The following is a 21,793-nucleotide window of genomic DNA, read 5'->3' on the forward strand; positions in this document are numbered from 1 at the left end:
GACCATTTAGTCTATTTTAATACACACTTTTCACACATACACATTTCTTATAGCAGTATACACCAGCAGCCACACACCCAGACCTCACATATGGCATAAAATCCAAAAGATCTCTGGCAAAGAGTCCCTGTGTAGGTGCCCATCGGGCATTGCAGCACCAGCACAACGAGGAGCATGCCCTTATGATGAAGCATTACAGTCTTTGGGATGTGTGAGGGCTCTTTCACTTGAGGAGTCAGACTACCCACGATGATTCCTCAGTTCACAACTGACCTCACATTCTTTATCTTTCTACTAAAGGAACTGCATACCCTTTGTTGTTAACTCTGTTATGGAGCATGTATGCTGGACCTATATGCGCTCCTGGTTGCTTCTCTTTGGATATATCTAATTACTTTGAGCCTGCAGGGTTCCTACAAATTGACCTGGCCAGAAGCTTCAGAATAAAATAATTCTTCTGTCACATCTGCTAACATTGAAAGTGGAGGCTGTTGGATTGTGTTCCTTCTTCATTAGAGCTGCACCCAGCATACTGTCCCGCCATTTCGAAATGCAGACTAAATTAACTCAATGCTGCCTCCAGTTAAATGAAGATTTGTATTCTGACCCGTAAAAGACATATCTACAGACTCGCTGTCATTGCATGGGCCCCTGCTATTACACTTACCCTGATGGATGCCCTAACCTTCTGCAAAACAGTTCTTCCCACAGTGTTTATCATTCATAGATCAGAAAGACGCAAAATCAATAGCATTGACGTGACTCAGTACGGAGGAGCTACTCTGCTGTCGGGTGCTTCAGATTTCTGAAGACTGAAAACTGTGACAAGATAGGAGCAGCAAAAATGCAGCTCATCATCGTTAGACCCAGTGTCTGCGTCAGTTGACTCTCCAATTCACCCAAGAATGAGACGGGTGGTTAAACTCTCATACGTGCAAGTGCAGCAATATTCCTGAGGTTGCCGACAAGACGCTTGGTTTGTCATGTGTTGCTACAGTATTGTGTGTGGCAGAGACAGTTTTTGGTTGTTTTTAATTTGCTCTTAGCTTGCTGGCGAAAAGTTATCGTTATCTGCAAACTTTTTGTACAACCCTAAAGCAGTTGTAACAGCCCTGAGCAGAGTGAACAATGCAACAAGCACAGCAAAATGGATCTTTTGAATGCTTATGGGGGGCACAACCACATTGCAGCCAGGCTGTGGTAAACTCTATCGGTGTGATGGTCATACTTAAAAAAAAAGCAGCACAGAATGTTGAGTCAAATGTGAAAGGTTTTGATAATGCTGAGCAACATGGGTACCTGGTGAAAGATCAATGACACAATAACTGGTGCCTAGTGCTAGTTAAAGGGAGCCCTGAAGTTAAAGATGCACGCTTGGGTGTGCAGTCATAATATCGAGTTGTTTATTTCGACTGGACAGAATATCGAGTAAAAAATATAGAATGGACATAATATCGACTAGACATAATATAGACAACAAAAATATCGACTAAAATGGACATAATATTGAATCAAAAATATAGAATGGACATAATATCGACTAGACATAATATAGACAACAAAAATATCGAATTTAAGGTAAGTTAATAATATTTTTAATTTTTTGTGTAATATTATTCTGTAGCGGGGTGTGGGTTTATAGGGGAATAGGGTGGGAAGTAATTTAAATATAATTAATTAAATCTGTAATATAATAGTAATTGTTAATTAATTATTAATTGTTAATTAATTAAAATATAATTGGTAATTAATAATAATTGATTAATTGATCAATAATTATATTTTCGTAAAATATTTTCTGTAGCGGATTGTGGGTTTATAGGGGAATAGGGTGGGAAGTAATTTAAATATAATTAATTAAATCTGTAATATAATAGTAATTGTTAATTACTTATTAATTGTTAATTAATTAAAATATAATTGGTAATTAATAATAATTGATTAATTGATCAATAATTATATTTTCGTAAAATATTTTCTGTAGCGGGTTGTGGGTTTATAGGGGAATAGGGTGGGAAGTAATTTAAATTTAATTAATTAAATATGTAAATTAATAATAATTGTTAATTAATTATTATTTGGTAAATAATTAAAATATAATTGGTAAAAAACAAGGCGCTGGGGTGTTTTTGTTTTGTGGAGTTTTATATAGCGCAAACTAGACCTGAAGGTATTGGAGTGCTTTACATGAGCACCAGTTACATTACAGATGGGCATAGTAATTGGTTTTGGAAATTAAATTTAAGTTTTGGGTTTTTGGGTAAAGGGGTATTTTTAGGGTTCAGGGTCAGTTTGGGGTTTTTGGGTAAAGGGGTATTTTTAGGGTTCAGGGTCAGTTTTGGGTTTTTGGGTAAAGGGGTATTTTTAGGGTTCAGCGTCAGTTTTTAGTTTTTGGGTAAAGTGGTATTTTTAGTGTTCAGGGTCAGTTTTTAGTTTTTGGGTAAAGGGGTATTTTTAGGGTTCAGGGTCAGTTTTTAGTTTTTGGGTAAAGGGGTATTTTTAGGGTTCAGGGTCAGTTTTTAGTTTTTGGGTAAAGGGGTATTTTTAGGGTTCAGGGTCAGTTTTCAGTTTTTGGGTAAAGGGATATTTTTAGGGTTCAGGGTCAGTTTTTAGTTTTTGGGTAAAGGGGTATTTTTAGGGTTCAGGGTCAGTTTTTAGTTTTTGGGTAAAGGGGTATTTTTATGGTTCAGGGTCAGTTTTTAGTTTTTGGGTAAAGGGGTATTTTTAGGGTTCAGGGTCAGTTTTTAGTTTTTGGGTAAAGGGGCATTTTTAGGGTTCAGGGTCAGTTTTGGGTTTTTGGGGTACAGGGGTACAGTGTAAAAATAAAGTAAAATTACATTTTATATATATATGTATTATTTTTGGTGATATAATTTTTTAATTTATATTAATTATTTATTAATATTACATTTATTTAATAATTATTTCTAAGTTTATATTAAATATATTTATATATATTATTTTTAACTTAATTTTAAGACATTGAAAAAAATCGATATTTTGACAGTCTATATTTTTGTAAGTCGATATTTTGGAGTCGATATTTTAGTACTTACCTGTTTGAAGATAGGCAGTCGATATTTTGTCCCTCAATATTTTATCCTCGATATTTTGGTATCTCGATATTTTTGACGTCGATATTATGTCAGTGATCCGCACGCTTGTTTGTTTTGAACCATTTCGCAAGGCTTTTCCAGATTTACCAAATTGGGATTTAGACTCTCAAATACAGTGTCCGCATAGATTCCCCTCCGTAAAAGTTCTGCGACCAGTTCTGACCATAAATGTATTCTGATATATGTCACCAACTTAATAATTGACAGGAAATATATGCCAAAGCATGCCTGCCTGTAACACATTGGGTTGAAGATATAACTTTTTTTTCGTTTAAAAACTTTTCATTTGCTTTTTAAAGAAATGTAATATAATACAGAAAGCAATGTACATGTCTTTCATTTGTGTAATATAAACATAGTTTTGAATGAAAGAAAGTATAAATAATATTTCTAAACATATTAATATAATCACAACATTTCTGTATATCTTGTAATAGATTGTGAACATTTTAGCTGATTTAGTCTGTGAATTGCTGTGAACATAATGGAGACTTATAAAAATACGTGAAATAAAAGAAGAGATGTGTGAAATGAAGTCAGCCGAAAAGCGAGAGAGAAGAAGAAAGAGGAAAAGAGCATTTTACACAGAGAAGGAGACAATGGGGTTGGGATGGCCAGATGAGTTGGAGATAAGGAAGCCGGGGTGGGGGGGGGGAGCCAGAAATAAGATTGTGATACTCCATATTGTTAAAGAAGAAATGATGTGCATAAATGTGTAAGGAGGTTTAGCCTTTTGTAAGTATAAATCAAAAGTGTTCCACAGATGGTTAGCAGATCTAATAATATAGTTGTTGTGAATCTGAACTTTTTATAATACATACACATGCTCACTGTGTGTGATATGAAACAATGTTGTTCTTCCATTCACATAAAATTGTCTTGATGCCTATTGTTAGAGGAGGATCAGAGAGATAATTGTTGTTCTTCGTATTTTTAGTGGAAAGGTTCATAAGCTAAGGACCAAATAGAATGTCATAAGGATTTAGAGAAATATTGAAATTGATGAGATAACTAATTACCCCTTCAATCTCGGACCATATCTTTCCAACATTGGCGCAATAGTATAGCATATGGTGTAGATCTGCTTCCTCTCTAGGCAGCTCCAGCATTTGGTGGAGTCAATGAGACCCTGTTTATAAAGTCTGACAGGGGAACAAGTCGCCCAATATTTGCATTGATATAGGAGGGGAGAGATCTTGTATTTTGGACATGTAGTGCCATTCTTTTACCGTTGATGGTTTTCTGATTGAGGAATTCAAAGATTTCCCATATTTCATGGCAATATCTTTATTTATTTTATCGTTCATTTCCCCTAAGACTTTGTGCATGTTACTAGCAGCATGTTTGTGTGTAGAAAACGTTACCAGCTATTGAAAGCAATGAGAGAGATGTGAAATGTTTAGTATGTTGATAACTGTTTTAAGTCTCAGAAATGCATAAAAGTCTGAATTTGGAAGTTTGTGGTGGGATTATAACACAGAAAAGGAGAAAGGGTAGTCTTCAGCTTGGTATGTGTCCTTAAGGAGACTAATCCCTTTTTTGCCCAGTCTTCGCACATTAACATTTTCCTATCTATTTTTAGGTCTCGCCTGTCGATGCGCATGCGCATCGAGCTTGCGAGACTATGGGGGCTTAAACAGTCTTTAACCAACTTGCAAGGAATCGTGGCGATTCCTTGCAGTGCCCGTGAAATTCAAGCTCAATGCGCATGCGCATTGAGCTTAAAAGCGCGTGCACATGCCCCCAGCCGCCTGCCTTGCATGTATTTTCCCTCAGGCGCACTCCTCCCACACCCCCGCTCCGCCCCCTTCCCTGCCTGCCGTGTCGCATTTCTTCAGTTCCCGCAGCCGCACTCCAGGCCCCTGCTGCTTTCACACCCTCTCCCCGCTTCGCCCCCTCCTCTGCCCGCCGTGTCGCATTTCTCCTCCCCTTCTCTGCCTTCCCTCCGTCTTGTCTCTTTTGGTCTTATTCTTGTTTTAACTTTTTTTTCATCTTGGTTTGCCTTTCTTCACTTTCTACTGCAGTAACACACTCAGTTTGTCCCTTCACGCGACAGCATCTCTCAAGTAAGTCTACAGCGGGTTCTTTTTGATGCTCTACTTCGTTGCAGTTTGTATTTTAAATTTGCACACTTTTGATGCGGCTGCTGCTTTCACTTTCGCGTGCACAGGGACGAGTCCTCTTCACATCCACCCCCTACAAGTGGTGCCTCCCGCTGACGTGCTGCTGGGTGGCTCTTGTTTACCCCACACTACCCAACCCCCCATCTTCGGGCCACTGCACTGTCTCGCCCGCCAGATTTGCATTTTGCCTAGCACCCTCGCCTTCAGTTCTCGTTGACAGTAAATAATAAAGCGTTTCCGCTATGCCGGCTCTGCAGTGCAGGGCCATGAACCATGTATGATAACATCACCCAAAGTCGCCATTCACATACCGTCTATACTACCGACTTTCAAAGGCCCTCATGCTTGTCTGGCTCCTCCCTAAGTAAAGCAATCCAGAAGTACACCTCTGAATCAAAGACTCTCTGCCTCATCACCATTTGCCAGCATGCGGAGACTTCAAAGACTTCAAGCTGTGGCCATAATCAGGCCCCCTGCTTGCCATAACCCCTCCCTTTTCCCCCTCCCTCCTGGACAGCCTCGCTCTCCCAAGCACCTCGCTTAGGCACATACATACACCACTCACGTGCTCCCCACCCCCCTCCTCCCCCGATCACTTTCACGTCCGTCCGTCTCCCTAGATATAACACAATTACACGCAAAACTGAAAATGTACAGCTCAGCTGTTGATCTCCCAACTCAATGCCGTATGTGCGACATCAAAGAGTTTAAATACCTATATTCCAAGTGCTACTGTTAATGCAGGTTAAGTGAAACTACTAGTTGTTTTGAAACTGGCATAATAAAATCATGTTTTAAAAATATTATTTTAATCTGTGCCAATTGATTGTAGTTTGCCCTCGCCACAGGCAGCACAGTCACACACCCAATGCCACTCACACACGCAACGCCACTCACACACGCAACGCCACTCACACACGCAACTCATCCACGCAACCCCACTCATCCACGCAACCCCACTCATCCACGCAACGCCACTCACACACGCAACGCCACTCACACACGCAACGCCACTCACACACGCAATGCCACTCACACACGCAACGCCACTCACACACGGAACGCCACTCACACACGCAACGCCACTCACACACGCAACGCCACTCACACACGCAACGCCACTCACACACGCAACGCCACTCATCGACGCAACGCCACTCACACACGCAACACCACTCACACACGCAACGCCACTCACACACGCAACGCCACTCACACACGCAACGCCACTCACACACGCCACTCATCCACGCAACGCCACTCATCCACGCAACGCCACTCATCCACGCAACGCCACTCATCCATTTGCAAAACCAAAAGGTCAAACTCTTCTATTGCGAGACCTATTGCATTTTCAATGCTTGTTTCCTTTGCATTTAACTAACGAGATGTTAAATTGGAGCCATCTTAAATCTACGGTCTTGGATTGTAATGGCTTTGACAGAATCTTTCATAATATTGAGTGACATAGCGAGCGTGTGGAGATATAACTCATTGTTTGAGCGACTTTTTCTTATTTTACAATTGGATGTGTTACTTTTCTTATGAGAAAGTCACGTTTGAGCCTTTGTTTCAATCTGTGGGAGTCACAGAAAAGCAGGAGCATTTCTGGAAATATTTGTGAATATCTCACAAATCATACATTTGCTCCAAGCATAGATGGCACCTTAATGTATAGGATCAGTGGGTAGAGGGAAGACTCTGCTTCTCCAAAACGTCAAAGTTGGATGTGTTTAAAAGAGTTAATATGCCTAAAATGGGGAACATCCTTTACAACGCAACTTTTTCAACGCAGTACCTTTACCACGCAGGTATTACAACGCAAGTCGTTACAACAACTTGCGCTGGGGGGCGCTGTAGGATAGGGAATAGTTTAATTTACTATCCAAAACCTTCCCTACTATCCACGGGGACTAGAGTTGGAATAGTAAATTAAACTATTCCACTATCCAGCGCCCCCAACGCAAGTCGTTGTAACGACTTGCGTTGTAAAACCTGCATGGTAAAGGCATGCGTTGTGAAAGCATGCGTTGTAACAACATACATCCGCCTAAAATGTATGCCATTGTCTATCCATGCATGTACTATTCCAAAAGGGGTACAAGGATGTTGCAGGTTGGACAGTTGTTGATGTGGTACATACAACTGCTATATAAATTAACAAATACTTATTGCCTGAAGTAGAAGAAAAGAATGAAACAATAACATTTAACGGCGAATGAATTGAAGCAGTTCACAACATGCTCTCCCTAATTGATTGGCAGCTGAAGTGACATCAAGTACCGTCCAGCCCCTGATGACATCACAGGGTGTAACGCTCCGTCCCAGCCTCTTCACAGATTCAATTTTTTCTACTGACGAGCTAGAGGAGAGGTCAGCAGTGGAAACTAGAACAAGTAAAAAACAAGGCGCTGGGGTGTTTTTGTTTTGTGGAGTTTTATATAGCGCAAACTAGACCTGAAGGTATTGGAGTGCTTTACATGAGCACCAGTTACATTACAGATGGGCATATTAATTTTTCGTTAGGCACAGGGAGATTAAGTGATTTGCCCAGAATCACAGAATGTTAAGCGTCCATGCCGAGACTCGAACCCGGGTCCCCAACTCCAAGGTCGGCCGCCCTAGCTGTTATATTTTCTGTTCTTGCCAAGAACTCTGTGGAGGCTGAGATTAGGGTATTCAATGGCAATGCCAGAGGTGCCGAGAGGTAAGTCTGAGGTAGCAGCTGCTAACCCCGGTTAACCTCAATTGACGTCCATGGAGCACATCTACGCATTAAATGTCAGACCATTCTAAGCTTTGGGCACACAAAATAAAGAGCAAATACAAAGCTTGTGAAAGTAGCCATATTTCAATGTATGTGTTTTGTAGCTGTGTATGCCCTAGATTAGATAAAAGAAAATCTATTAGATCATGATTAATCACAAAATTAGATAGTGAGAGGGAATTTTTGCCAAGCTGTTGGTTTCATCTATCACGTATTAGCCGTCCTTTAAAAGCACAGGAGTGTCAATACGGTTAGTTTTGCTAGTAGACAAGCAATGCTTTGTGTAGTATGTTGGTAGCTTCAGATTTTTTTTTTTAAATCAAACTAGAGATGGGCGTTTTACAACTTACCTTGAAATGTGTCGACCATTCTGAACAAGGCCAAGGAGAATGAAGACTTTCCACTGCCTGTTCTTCCACATATGCCAATCTGTAAATTAATATTGCGAGAATATGTTCATATTAACACCGAATAAGGAAACTTTCAGTCGAAACATTTTATGTAAATATCATGCATTTCGAGAGATAAGTTACTGCTTTGGGCGAGACAATATTTTGAAAAACATGAAGTAAATTTCTGTGGATGCACATCCTAGAAATTATAGGAAAAGGACATAATTAAACGGTTGTACAAGTTGCAGGGACTGGTCTCCACAGCAGCACCCAGATGACGGTATTGGGTATGTGTTTGGCACATCACACAATATACCACTGCTTTCTTGCTTAAGATCATTTTTCGTGTAATACAACATCTGTTTACCATACAAGCTAAATCTGGCTTTCATATGTTGCATAGTTCAGGTGATTTGGAATACCGGATCATGCATCGTCTGGACAGGTTTTAGGAGTCATAAGCGTTCTGCTCTGGCAGTGCCAGCAGCGTTGTTTTTTTGCCAAAGCATGTTAGTGGTATTACCATTAAAAAGATTGGATGTGGTATTATCTGTAAACCAGCCCTCCTGAATCTTAAAGTGCTCATCAGTGTATTTTCGACAATCTGAAGTTCCACGCCAGTTGGCTGAAGTAGTTCGTACCAGGTAAAGCTCTTAAAAGTGTGCTAATAATGCGACTGGAAGCCAGTGAGACATTTTTAGGGACAGGAGATTCTGGTAATAAGGAACAAATATCACCCTTGTGGGTAAATTTGTGTAGCCTAATTCAAAGGCACAATATATTGCTTCGTGTATTTAATGTTTGTCATTTTAGCAGCTACTTGTGGTCTTCTCAAATTCATATTGGGCCTCTCACTGTCTGGTTTACATAACGAGTGGAGTTGCAGAGGCTAATGTATGTCAGGATAACGAGTACAAACATTACAGTACCAAGGTGAAACAGCAAGTCAAACATCTACAAAACAATGTACATGTGACGCACTTCCCTCAAAGCAAGACTCCTCCACAAGGAGTCCAATGTGTTGAGTATTATACTCGTCGGTGTGCACCTCCACCACTCCCGCTGTTTCCAGAGAGCAGTCACCGAGACCAATGTTGAATCAATTGCAAAAGTGGAGTGCACCACCAATTCCAAGTTCCAAAGTGATTATGTCCATCCAATATTTGTATCACAAAATTTCTTTATTCTTCACTTCGAGATTTTAATTAAAACAGCCAAGCAGCCAATGCGTTTTGTCCAACTTCCGTGAACTTCCTCAGGGCGTATTATCTAGGTATGTTGTTCAATTATCAGTTATATTTAAAACAACACTGTAAGGTTCCTGTACCACAGTGTATGTCTTTCTTTAGAACTGATCCCTCCTGTATCCAGGGTAAGTTCAAGTATTACTCCACTCCTATGCCATGCCGTCTTTAAGTTCAGACTGCCATGGTCCGCATCCTTGTTCGTGTACACAATGGTGGTCTGAACTTTGATGCAGCTATATCAATGAAAAAAGCCCGGGTCCGGAGAAATTGCATTTATTCATTAGGCGCATGCAACAGCAAGCAAGATTATCCTGACGTGTTTCGGCGAAATGCCTTTATCAAAGGATGAACAATCTTTAGTGCAATCACTTGTGCAATGTCCCAGGTGTAATATATAGTGCTCAATGTCACGTGCGTGCATACGCCAAACTACAATTCCCATAGTTCACTTGGGTTTGCAGTGTCCAACACGGGAGCCAAGGCAGGCTGCGCAGGAGGAGGGCCTTGCAAAGTGCTCGGCGCCCACCCCCCCCCATCTCCACACTCGGAGGGGGGAAGGGGGGCCTAGCACTTTGCAGGGGCCGGTTTTCGGCCGATTTTGTTACAGGGCAGATTTTGCAGCTGTAACAAAAACGGCCCCCAGGGGCCCAAAACCGGCCCCCACCCGTGCGGCGCCCCGGGGGATTGCCCGGTGCCCACTATGGCCAGTCCGGGCCTGGTGGCGACACCTTGCAAGGCTGGGTGCGCATGGTGCATCCACACCCAGCAAGGTTGGTCATGGCCCAACCATGGATGCCTCATCCTGGGGCTTGAGATGGAACCAGGAGCATGCTTGTAGCAGCCCACAGCCCCGCCTCAGAGCTCAGCTTTACCTGCAGCAGCACCAGTGGTGAGTGGAGGGGGGGTGTATACTTATTCACTCAAGAGGATTTATTCCCCTTTTTCTTTCCTTCTTTTATTTCTAATTTTCATTGCTAGCGATTTCACTAGCCTTTGCTAGCAGTGCTTCACTTTATAAAATGCCATAGTTTATTTAACACATTGCCTTTATAATATATATCTTTTATTAAATGAGTACACAGTCATGGTGATCATGGCATTTAAATATTATTGTAAAAGAATACTGAGGTCCTGGTTCTGACGGAATGCCAAACATTCATTTTTTGTGCCTACTTCAGCCATTGGCTCTCCTGCACCATTACCAGATTACAAGTGAGAAGAAGTACACTTAAGTATCAGGGCTATAGGGAAAATCTCTCCTTTAATTTTCATACATTTGTTTTATACTTTTAATTTCTTTTGCATAACTTGCATGTTGCTATTGCTTGTTGATTATGTACACCTGCGCTATTAATTGCGGCTTGACCATTTTGTACAATTATTTCAAGTACCACTAGTGCGTTCGTCTGATGGTTGTGTCTTTCAGAGCAACACTTTTACTCATATTTAGGAATACGTAGCAAGCACAATATCACTTTCTGGTGCGTTTCTGCTATTCGTTTGTAATGCATGCATTGTCCTACATGTGGTAAGTATATGCCCATTCTAGGACTATTAGACATCAGTACGTTGTGATAAATGTGGAGAGTATCTGATGACTTCCTTTATCAATAACAAGAACGGTTTTAAAATGTGTACTATCTGGGTATCGGAGGAATAATTTTCCTAACTGTTAGTGACATGCCACTTGGTCTTTGAATTTTTTGATCTCGATCTTATTTTAATTTGTTATTATAATTACTGCAGTATGACACTTCTATCACCTTATTCATTTACTTAGGACACTGTGCCTACATGACTGGAAATTACAGAACGCTTTCACTCAGAAAAGGAGACAGAGACTGATCTTGATACGTAAGGTTAAATATTTTGCATTATTTGGCTTATCCCTTCCACTGGCGTCTGGTGTCCAGCCTTGCACAAATGGGTTTACACATAGTTCTGAGTAGACAGCCTGCATGATATATTCACACCTTTTTATTTACATAATTTTTCACATTTTCTCCATGTAAGTGGGTGGGGATATTGACGCGTATTTATATGTTTGTTGTCCTCGTTTACTTGAAATAACTGATTCTGTTCTCTTTGGTGAAAATGTATTTTTATGTCATGTGTAACTTATATCTTTTTGGATCTTGGACCTACTGGTGGGTGGAGGTATCATAATGGTGTGTACCTGTATATATATATTTTGATTTATGGTAATTTATTATTTTAGCCCTGAAGAAGTTGGAGACCAATGTGCCACATTGACAAAACACGTGTTGGCTGTGTAGAGTGTATAACCTCTGTTCATGAACTGCTGTAAAAGAAATAAGAAATCAAGGAAGTATTTGTGGGGATCAAATCAAAGACAACAGAAACATGACTCCTTGTTGGACGTTTGAACTTTTCTGACTTTGAATGCTCATAACAATTGATTGTAAACATTTTTATTTACATTATGCCACTACACTCAAACGTTTTATGCACACATTGAGGTAAGTAGAACATGTATCTACTGTGTATATTTTACTAAGCTTTATGAAAGCTAAGAACAATAAGCATTGGTAAAGCCAGTATATATAGCCTTTGCAAGCTGATGAGATTTAAAAGAAATTATTGCAAGTATATGCCACAAAAGTTAAAAGAACGAAAAGAACTAAATTTGAGGGTCACATACATGTTCGCAAAAGAAACATTTGACTAAAAAATAAACTGCTATTTTGTATATTTCTCACTACGTGTGCTTTCTAATGGGCAGCTATTGTTAGAACAGTTGCACAAATTCTTTTTAGTTTTAATTTACACAGAAAAATATGATTGTAATTGACACAAAAAAATAAAAATGGTTTTGAACTACTGTAACTAGAAGACATAGTTTCACATAGAATGACTTATGGAAAAAAAACATAAAGGACACAGGTTTGCCATCATGAAGCCCACAGGTCCAGGTGAAATGTGTTAGTTTTTAAAGGGAAGAACATGGCACCCTTGTTAGTAAAAGAAAAAAAACACTTATTATTTGCCATCCTTTCTTATGAAAGTTTGGAATACATTGTTGGACTACAACCCTGACTAGCACCTGCTATATGATTGAGCACTGCAGGAGGTTTTGCAGTTATTTAAGGAGAAGATAATTATATATTAGTGTGTGTGTATATATACTTGCTTAAATCTATTTTCCTTCTCTATAGCCATGTAGTTCAATGTGATGGGGGGTTTATGGCAAGTCGTTGTAGTGCTGGTGATATAGTGGCCTTATACATAATCTCTGCCTAACAGCGAGTTTCAGCAGCGGAGTCAAATAGACCAAATAAACATGGTGAGCAACGAATCTGTTTTTTTCCCAATGGAATGGGGCAGAAACCACATTGATTGATGTCTGGGATAAATTGCTAAGTCATTGCATGAGCATCATTTGGTCTTGATATCCCACTGACTTTGATACAGGAGGCCTCTCAATTTTATAACATAACATGCATTTGTAAAGCGCATGTTCACCGAGAAGGGTATCTTGAGACTGAATTACATATGTTTATTGTTACCCAACTGGTACTCATTTTATCGACCTTAGAAGGATGAAAGGATGAGTGGACTCGCCAGGATTTTAACCTGTGACCATAAGGTTGAACACAGGCCATAACAGTGGACACATTAGTCCACTAAGCCACCTGACCCGACACTATACCTTCATTATTATTATTAACATTATTATTATTATTATTATTATTATTATTATTATACTATCAGGTAGAGCATATGGCTGGAGTTTTGAGTGCAACCTTATTGTGGTTTACCTTGTTTGTGCATGAAAGAATTCACTTACAACCTTGGGTGTTTCATATTGTCTCCTACTATATTTTATTGTGGATCCGATAGGTTTCACCTTTGCTACCCTGTATTTTCAATATTCACTACAGACCTAAGCGAGACAGATTACCAGATTTAGAGCACCAGTGCTTTGTGGTTCTAGTTAAATGATGTGATAATACTAAAACATAGCTTTCAGGAAATCCAAGATAATAACTTACGATACATGATAACAATGACCAAGGTATTCAGCAGATCAAATGTAGATCAAATGGAAAAAAGGAAGACAAGTGACTGGAAGAAACTTTGGGAATCATATGGAAAATCCTAATTGTTTATGAAATGATCCTGGAAACTCAAATAAGTGAAACTCATTCGTACAATATTATTTAATATCTCAGAAACGGAATACATGTAACAAAGGTGTGACACCATTCCACTAAAAAGTTCCTTTCCAGATAAGCAATCTAAACTTTCTAGAAATATTTGAGAGAGTTTCTTTGCAGCCAAAGAAAATTTTGTGACATCACGAAACCACCCTATAACAAGGAAAATCACTTACAAGTACTCATTTTGGAAAAAATAAATGCCCTGGTTGCAAATGTATTTAGATCAGAGGTACAGAATAGCAGGATGCTCGAATGAACAAATAGTTGCTTGGTATCACGCTTTGGCATCAGGATTTTTATTTTACATGGTCTGTTGGATTTAAGGAGATTATTTCTCTAAGAAAGGTCCGTGATGAAGGACTACATGCTTAGCTGCAGGGTAGAAGGAGAAGCTAGTCCCAGTGATGGAAAAAACGCTCCAGGGAGAAAAATGTTCGATAAAAGTGACTTTGCCCCTTCCACTGAGCTTGATTATAAAGATGGCAATCTACAGCAATTATCGGCTGGTAGCACATGGTACCCAAAGGCAAAAGCAGATACTACTTCAATGAGTCACATGTGAAGCTGTTCTATTTAACTTTTCTCCCGACAAGTAGAAATGGGCATTAATTAAATGAGGAGTAGCCATCCACTACAGAGGATGGCATGGCCAAATGAACAAAATTCTCACCTCATACTGTACATAACGTTTTTAGAAATCGTACAAAAAGTAGAAACTGCCTTCCTATTTGAGACTAAAAAGCCAGAAAGAGAGTAGCAAATCCTGAATAGGCGAAATCTAATAATTCCCAAAATACAACCTACTCCAATAATTCATATCTGCAAATTGGATTGGAAAATATATGGCTAACTATGGAAATACAGTTATGCCTTGCAATTAAGTTGCAGTCAGCAATAAAGACCACTAGTTTGGCAAACCAATTTGCTACGTAACCAACACCTTTGACCAGCAGATTATGAAAACTGCAAATAGAGCCAAGAAGGAGAGTCAACAACCATTATTCCCTGCGCAGAAACCATACCTATCCATAAGAAGTTATGCAGGACTGTGTGAGCTACCAACCACTATCATCACTTTCTGCATAGGTCAGGATTTGTGGGAAACTGTGGTCAAAATTAGGAGAGCATGCTTACCAGAAGAGATGGATCTTTTCCCACATCGAATTTGCTTTCTGAACACACAGTGGCAAAACCAATAGGTCAGTCTTGCGTTTTGAGCCCAGACTAAAAGGTAAAAAAGGTCTATGGCAGTCAGAAAACAATTTTAAAAAACGAAAGTTTTTGGAGTACCATGCATTCACGAGATAAAGAATCTAATGTGTTATGATTCATTGTACTTTCGACATGTACAATTGTCCCTTATACACTGTAATGTAAACATGACAAAAGATATAGAATGATACACCAAACAGCCAAAAGCATGAGGTGTGAGAGATATACTCCTCTGGGTGGAGACTCAACTCACACAATGTACATTGTAAAGCATGGGTAACAATAGGTCTTGCATACAGCTGTGCTATCAAGTCAGATCTAAAGAATGGGTATGCGTCATCGAACACACATTTTGTGTTCAGCTGGCTATTATACCATCAAGTAGGCTTGAAAAAGGAAAATTTCAAACAGCATTTCATTAGTGTGCAACGTAGGGGTGAGTTAAACTTGTGTAATTCCGTGTAGTGCAATCAGGCGGAATTGCCTAAAGAGTCTGCAAGATAACATAGAATCACACAAGAAGAGTAATTCTACATTTTGCGTTTTTTTCATATTGCAAAAATGCCCCTAGCGTTCAAAACGGATGCAAAATTGCATTTTGTCCTAAGACATTGCACTAAATGCAACAGAACATGATCTGCAGTGAGAGAGGCTGTTCGCTCTTGACTAATTGTTCTCTCGCTGTAGGATTTTCTCCTCCAAATTACTCAATTACTTTCATTTGTCTCAAGATCTTCCCATCGTTATGTATTAACTAGATTGAGGTTAGGTCTTGTGCATCACCTGGTTGTGTTTCCTATGATGAATCATCACCCTGTTTCCCCTTGTCCCTGTGATGGGATTACAAAACAGAGCACGTTGCACTTTTTGTTTTTATGTAACCTGTTTTTGTCTCTTAGAATTGTCTATCTTAAACCATTGTTTAAGAAGTACGAAGCCAATACTATTAATGCTGCTATGACCCTACTTTTTGCACTCAAAAACGCTGAGATTTGTTTTTATACTGCTACATTTATTTTAAGTGCAATTAGGACTAGGAAGAGTATGCTGTTCTAACGAAAATGTTTTACCACCCATAATGTTTGGGGTAGATCTATTGAACATGCACCTTGCACTTTAAATTTTGCACTTCTTAAGCCCATGTGATTCAGTCCTTGTTATCATTACTATGTTGTGCTGCTATGAGTCCATTGTTTACTTCTGGAGTTATGTTATAATTTATGCACTTTATACTGCACCTTGTGAAGTACCTGTGGTCTTCTATACCCTAACTATGTAAAGCTGCTATGTATCTGCTGTTTACAGCAAGAGAACTGACGCAATGTACGACGCATAAATGAAATCAGTATTTGTACGTCCTTTTAACATGCTCGCCGATTTCTATTAATCTTTTTATTGTTATGTGTTATATATTGTGCTTTTATGGTTGCATGTCCCAACCGAATAAAGCTTATTTTGAATTGAATACTAAATTACACATGCAGTTGTAATTGCGTTATTATTGGTAATTCTGCATCAGAGAGTAATGTGAAATTACCAAAACTACTCTGATTACTCCAGCGTAATTAAAATGACTCCCAGGCCTAGTTCATTGCATAGTAGGTGAGATGGATGGATTTTTGCTTTGAGCATTTGAAGCAGCTTTGCAGATACGACTAAATGTTAGACAACCCTCCCCATTGCTCGATTTCATCTCTGTCTTATCTCTTATGAGGGAAGGGGGCTCAGTGACCACCAATAGAAAAGGTCATTTGTAACCTTTTGTAGGTAAAAATCACAGTTGCACAAATTGTTCTTGAAAGATAAAAGTTATAGAAGGGAGTTCGTGAGACTATAGGTTTATATCTCCTTTGTCTGCACTGTAACAAAATATAAGACTAAATTAAAGAAGGCTCCTAAAAATCCATCTTTGAACGGTGTTGGTGCATCACCCTACAAAGTTTTGTCCTGTATCTAGTGTAGTGCAGATTGCAGAGAGCCTATTTGCCATCCACCAATATTGTCATATAGCGTTAGTCTGCTTTTCTAAATGTGCAGTGGTTCCTCAGATGTCGAAAGGTCTATGAGTGATATAAAATGCAACTTGAACTCATTTGAGCTCTCATTTTCAGTGACCTCATAAATGGGCTGGATCTTGCCCAATCCCCAGAGTTACTAATACATGGATTACTTGTAACTCTGAGGATGGGAACATCCGCCACGTTACAAGGTGTCTAATGAAAAAATTAACTGATAATTAGTAACTTTGGGTCACATTCTCTGGTAATTCCTCATTTTGGGCAAGACTTTCATCCGGAGATTTTAGCTGTTTTTAGCAGATGAAATCTCCAGGTTACTGTCAGGAGATCCGTGGTGATCCCCTTTTTCCTAATAATTCTGATGGAATAGTTACCAGCTATAATGCAATTAAGTGGCCATTCATAATGGGGCCCTGGTGTTTAGTAGTTAACCTGCAGTACTTTTGCTAGGTGCCCCATGCCCATGGGACCGCAAACCCAAACAAATCTCTGTTGTGTTCTTCTGATAGCAGTCAGAATGTCACTTTAACCTCAAAATGGAAAACTATCACTACACGTAGGTAACTAAGAATGGCGGAAGAGACGAAAGGAGCCACAGATAGGAGAAAATTGCTAAAGGTGCCATTTAAAAAAAAAAAGTGGTATGCTTTTTTTTACCACACATTAATGCACTTCTCAAGTCAGTAACACCATTTGAGCCCTAGTATTTTGACACCTCTTCATAACCGGTATATTCATAACGATTGTGATATCCTCACTCAAAAAACATGGCTGAATTCTGTGGATGTCCTACAGGTCCGTGCACAGAGCTTGCAAATGTCTCATGTCGTAAACACTAAGGACCTTATTTATGAGGCCCTTAGTCTGCCGTTGTGTCACCTTATGTGACGCTGCGGCAATATAAAAAATTTGCCACACTGCGCCATATTTACAAAGTGAAGAATTTAGGCAGATGCGTCACTTTGTAAAGCCCTGCGCTATATTATACCTGCGACAGGTATAATGTATGCAGGGTGGGCATTAAACACAGAAAAGGCTCGAGAAGTGTCGCACTTAAATCTATGAAATTTTACTGCGGCACTTCTTCGGCCTCACTGAGTCAGATCCTGCGCCTGCTTGTGGCAGGCATAAGGTGTGACGCAGGCCTTTTCACATGGGGCTTGCCCCATGAGAAATGACACATTGCAGGACTTGGGTCTGTTCCAAACACAGCCATTATTTCGGAGACAGAAACGTCGGGATTTCTGACGTATCTGTCAACCCTTGTGACATGGAGCGCCATATAGTAAATAAGGCGCATACATGGAGTCTCAAGGAGGGTGCACTGGAAAGTGTTGCATCACTGTACCACAGCGATGCAACACTTTTCATAAATGAGACCTTAAAATCTCAGTGTCACCTGTTATTTTAATCATCCGAATGTATATGGGTTAAGAACAAGTTGCTCTTGGAAGAAAATATAATATTTATATCTGATGTGTAGGAAACGCCGAAGAACTATGCCCTAGGACGTTTCTTTAATATTCAAAGCCTTGTGCCACTGAATTTATTCAGTCTATGATAACGATCAACTGCTTCGTTTGAAGTCGTCTTCTCATTATGACATTTTTCTCTTTCAAGTTTTGTTTACTTTTTTTTATGTTACGCATACTAATCCAAAATAATTTAATATAACAGCTTTTCTCTTCTTCTTTCTGTTACGGGCTGGCCTAAATTTCCATTTACCTATTTTACAAGGAGCATTGATTGTCAATGTTAGGAAAACGTTTTATGAAGAAACAAAAGGATGAGTACAGTTGTCGATATATGCATATTCATTCTGTAAATCAGTCAAATACACTTTAGTTAAATCAGTGTTCTACTGCTAGCCTGGATTCTCGGTTACCTTTTGCCCGGGGCAGATGTGGGCGTTCACGTGCTTGAGGACTGGCTTGAGGGAGCTGTCGTACCGCACGCTCAAGTTCTGTATCAGGATTTCGCCGCTGTCGGGCCAGTTCTGCGGGATCTGAGACGGCGCTGCGCCGGGGGCACAACCGAGCAGTTAATTAATGACATTCATAAGATATTCATGTCCACTTAATCTTGCATCATTAAACATTTAACAGCGTTTATCTCTGATACTTGATGTCACACTCACAGAGAAGTCCTTTGTAATTTTCCGTCTCGGTTTTCAGCAGGCCGTTGATGCGTTTCACTGCTCCTAGCTGGATCTCCATGTCGGCCAAGTTGCGCACCATCCAGTTCAAGTAGTTCGAGACCTGAGGGCGAGGAAGTGGAACGTGGTTCTGACGTTTGATCGTAATGCTTTTTTTTTTCTTGCCGTGGCTCGCTGTTAGGTTACTTCAAATTATGCGACTAAGTCGTGTGAAAACTGCTCAACACGGAAATACTCACATGACTGATTAATGGATGCAAGTCACATTACGAAGCAAACACATAATAGAACACTTTTTGTAAAAATCAGGGGCCTCATTTATGAGGCCGTGCGTCACTTTTACGCCGCCGGTGCGTCACTTTTTGTGACGCACCAGCAGGGTAAATAATGTGCCTTGTTGCACCATATTTACAAAGTGACGCATCTAGGTAGATGTGTCACTTTGTAAACCCCTGTGCCACATTATACCTACGCCAGGTATAATGTATGCAGGGGGGTGTTCCCCCGCAAAAAGCCTCATAGAAGTGACGCAGTGAAATCTATGAGATATCACAAATCTTGCGCCTGCCTCACAGCGGGCGTAAGACTGATGCAAGCCCTTTCACATGGGGCTAGCCCCATAAGAAAGGATGCATTGCTGGAGTTGTGTCACTTTTGTGACACACTCCAGCAATGCGTCACTTTTGCGCTTACAGATATGTCAGAAATACTGACGAATCTGTAACTCCTTGCGACATGATGCGTCATACTGTAAATATGACGCATCAGGTATGTCGCAAGGAGTGCACACTGAGAAGTGACGCATCGCTGCTTTCACGCAGCGATGCGTCACTTTTCATAAATGAGGCCCCCAGTACTGCTTCAACGCAGCTTAGATTTACGAGAATGTTTATTTGGTATATGTTTCTGCCTCTTTATTAATGTGGATGAGCTTTTGTTTCATAAGGTAGGTTATGAGGTTTGGCCAAACAGTACATGCCTGCTATATTGGGTCTGGATCCACTTGACTATAAGCTAAGACCAGGAAGCCAAGAAACATGTGTTAACACACTGCAACCATTGCAAGGGAAGCGCTCACTTCAGCAACTATGCCAACCTTTACCCACAATTCCTATGCTAGAAAAGGACAATCTGTATTATAAGATCTTTGTAAGTGTACTTTGTAACTGCCCTTATTTAAACTGATTTTGGGCAGCTGTATCTTTTCGTAGGTAGAGTGCCCTGACACCCACGGGTGTTGTTCATGCTTATAGCCTGCAGAATAAATACATCTAGATGGTTATTATGAAGGCGAGGTGATGATCAGTCATTGGGAGAGTGGTGTTTTTCTTAAGGACATAGAGAAATAAAGTTTTGATAGGTAGCTAGCACCTTGGGACTGAAACAATGGGGTTAATGGTCCACCTATAAACTCGATAATTTCATATTCTCACAATATAATTTTTATGTCAGAGGAATTAGGTTAAATTACAGAAACTGCACCTGATATCCTGAAGCAGTGATCAAAAGCATCTGACTGATTTGATGTACTTATTGGCTACACGTATCAAGAAGAATATAAATTGGCTCAGCTCCTCATATCTAAAAGTTGTAGCTGTCTCTGAAGAGGACTATTGTAGTATATAGAAGGAAATGTGTCCTTTCTCCATGGTCACCCCATGGTTTTTTCCTTTGGACCATTTTTTTCATTAGTACCCCATGGCACTGCTATGCAATGCTACGCGGTGTACGCTCTTGCCCTAAAAAGGTATTGGTGAAAATAATTTCACACAATGGGCCTATTTAAATTTCATGTGAGGCCTTAGTTGGTGGCTCACAACATGCACCAATGGCAAAGGAGCTCAATGCCTTACACATGGGCTGTGGTAATTAATTACACCATCCACATATATGACAAAAATATCTTGCTGCCAGGACTACTATTGTGCTCTGACTTGGCCGAAGTTTAAAAGCTCTGCAGTAAAACATGGAAAGGAATACAAGTCACCCACAAAGTGTACCTTGTTAGTCCAGAGAGCTTGGTTTTAACATTTAAAAAGATATAGAAGCACAAATTAAGTTGGCTTGGAAGAGGTGGAGGACGGGCTTGAGAAGAAATCTGGGACTGAGAGGGAAGGACTTGCAGTATGACATGATCCAAACAAATAATCAGGGACACCCGGTCAGGGTACCGAATAGACGGTACTTACGGGTGACCTTAAGTAGTGGCAGCTAAAATCAGTCTCTACCTCACAATGTCCTACGTTGCAAGGCTCTCATTGCACTCAGAACATTAATTCACTGTTAGCGTTCCTGCACCATTGTTGATTTCTCCCTCCCTCATCTCTGTATTTGTGCCTAAATTCCATCTGGTAATTCCATTATGCCTTTCCCACAGCTGCATCATCTGCTCTTAAACTTAAAGAGGGTTTCCTAGTACTGCCTGGGTTTTGTCAACAGCATGAAACCTGGAACATGGGGTTAGTCTAACCATTGTTTAAGATCAAGGCGCTTTCCGTCCCTGAAATATTGGGTGCTGAAGTGTTCTCTGTTTCTTCTAAGATTCCACCCTCCTATTGAGACAGCTGTATATTGATACCCTG

At 40.1% G+C, this 21,793-nt stretch overlaps 1 protein-coding gene across 3 annotated transcripts in view; it reads right to left on the reverse strand.

Moving 5' to 3' along the window:
• Nucleotides 1-21,793, reverse strand: part of ABCC8 (ATP binding cassette subfamily C member 8) — a 1,340,683-nt gene that overhangs the window by 87,380 nt on the left and 1,231,510 nt on the right. For all 3 annotated transcript variants that reach the window (XM_078681060.1, XM_078681061.1, XM_078681059.1), the window contains 3 exons: nt 19,194-19,314; nt 18,942-19,072; nt 8,357-8,435 (listed from right to left, as the gene is read on the reverse strand). In XM_078681060.1, coding sequence (XP_078537186.1) covers nt 8,357-8,435; nt 18,942-19,072; nt 19,194-19,314 — 331 coding nt within the window. The remainder of the gene's footprint in view (nt 1-8,356; nt 8,436-18,941; nt 19,073-19,193; nt 19,315-21,793) is intronic.

This window comes from Lissotriton helveticus, chromosome 3_1 (genome assembly GCF_964261635.1).
Source record: "Lissotriton helveticus chromosome 3_1, aLisHel1.1, whole genome shotgun sequence".
NCBI classification, from domain to species: Eukaryota; Metazoa; Chordata; class Amphibia; order Caudata; family Salamandridae; genus Lissotriton; species Lissotriton helveticus.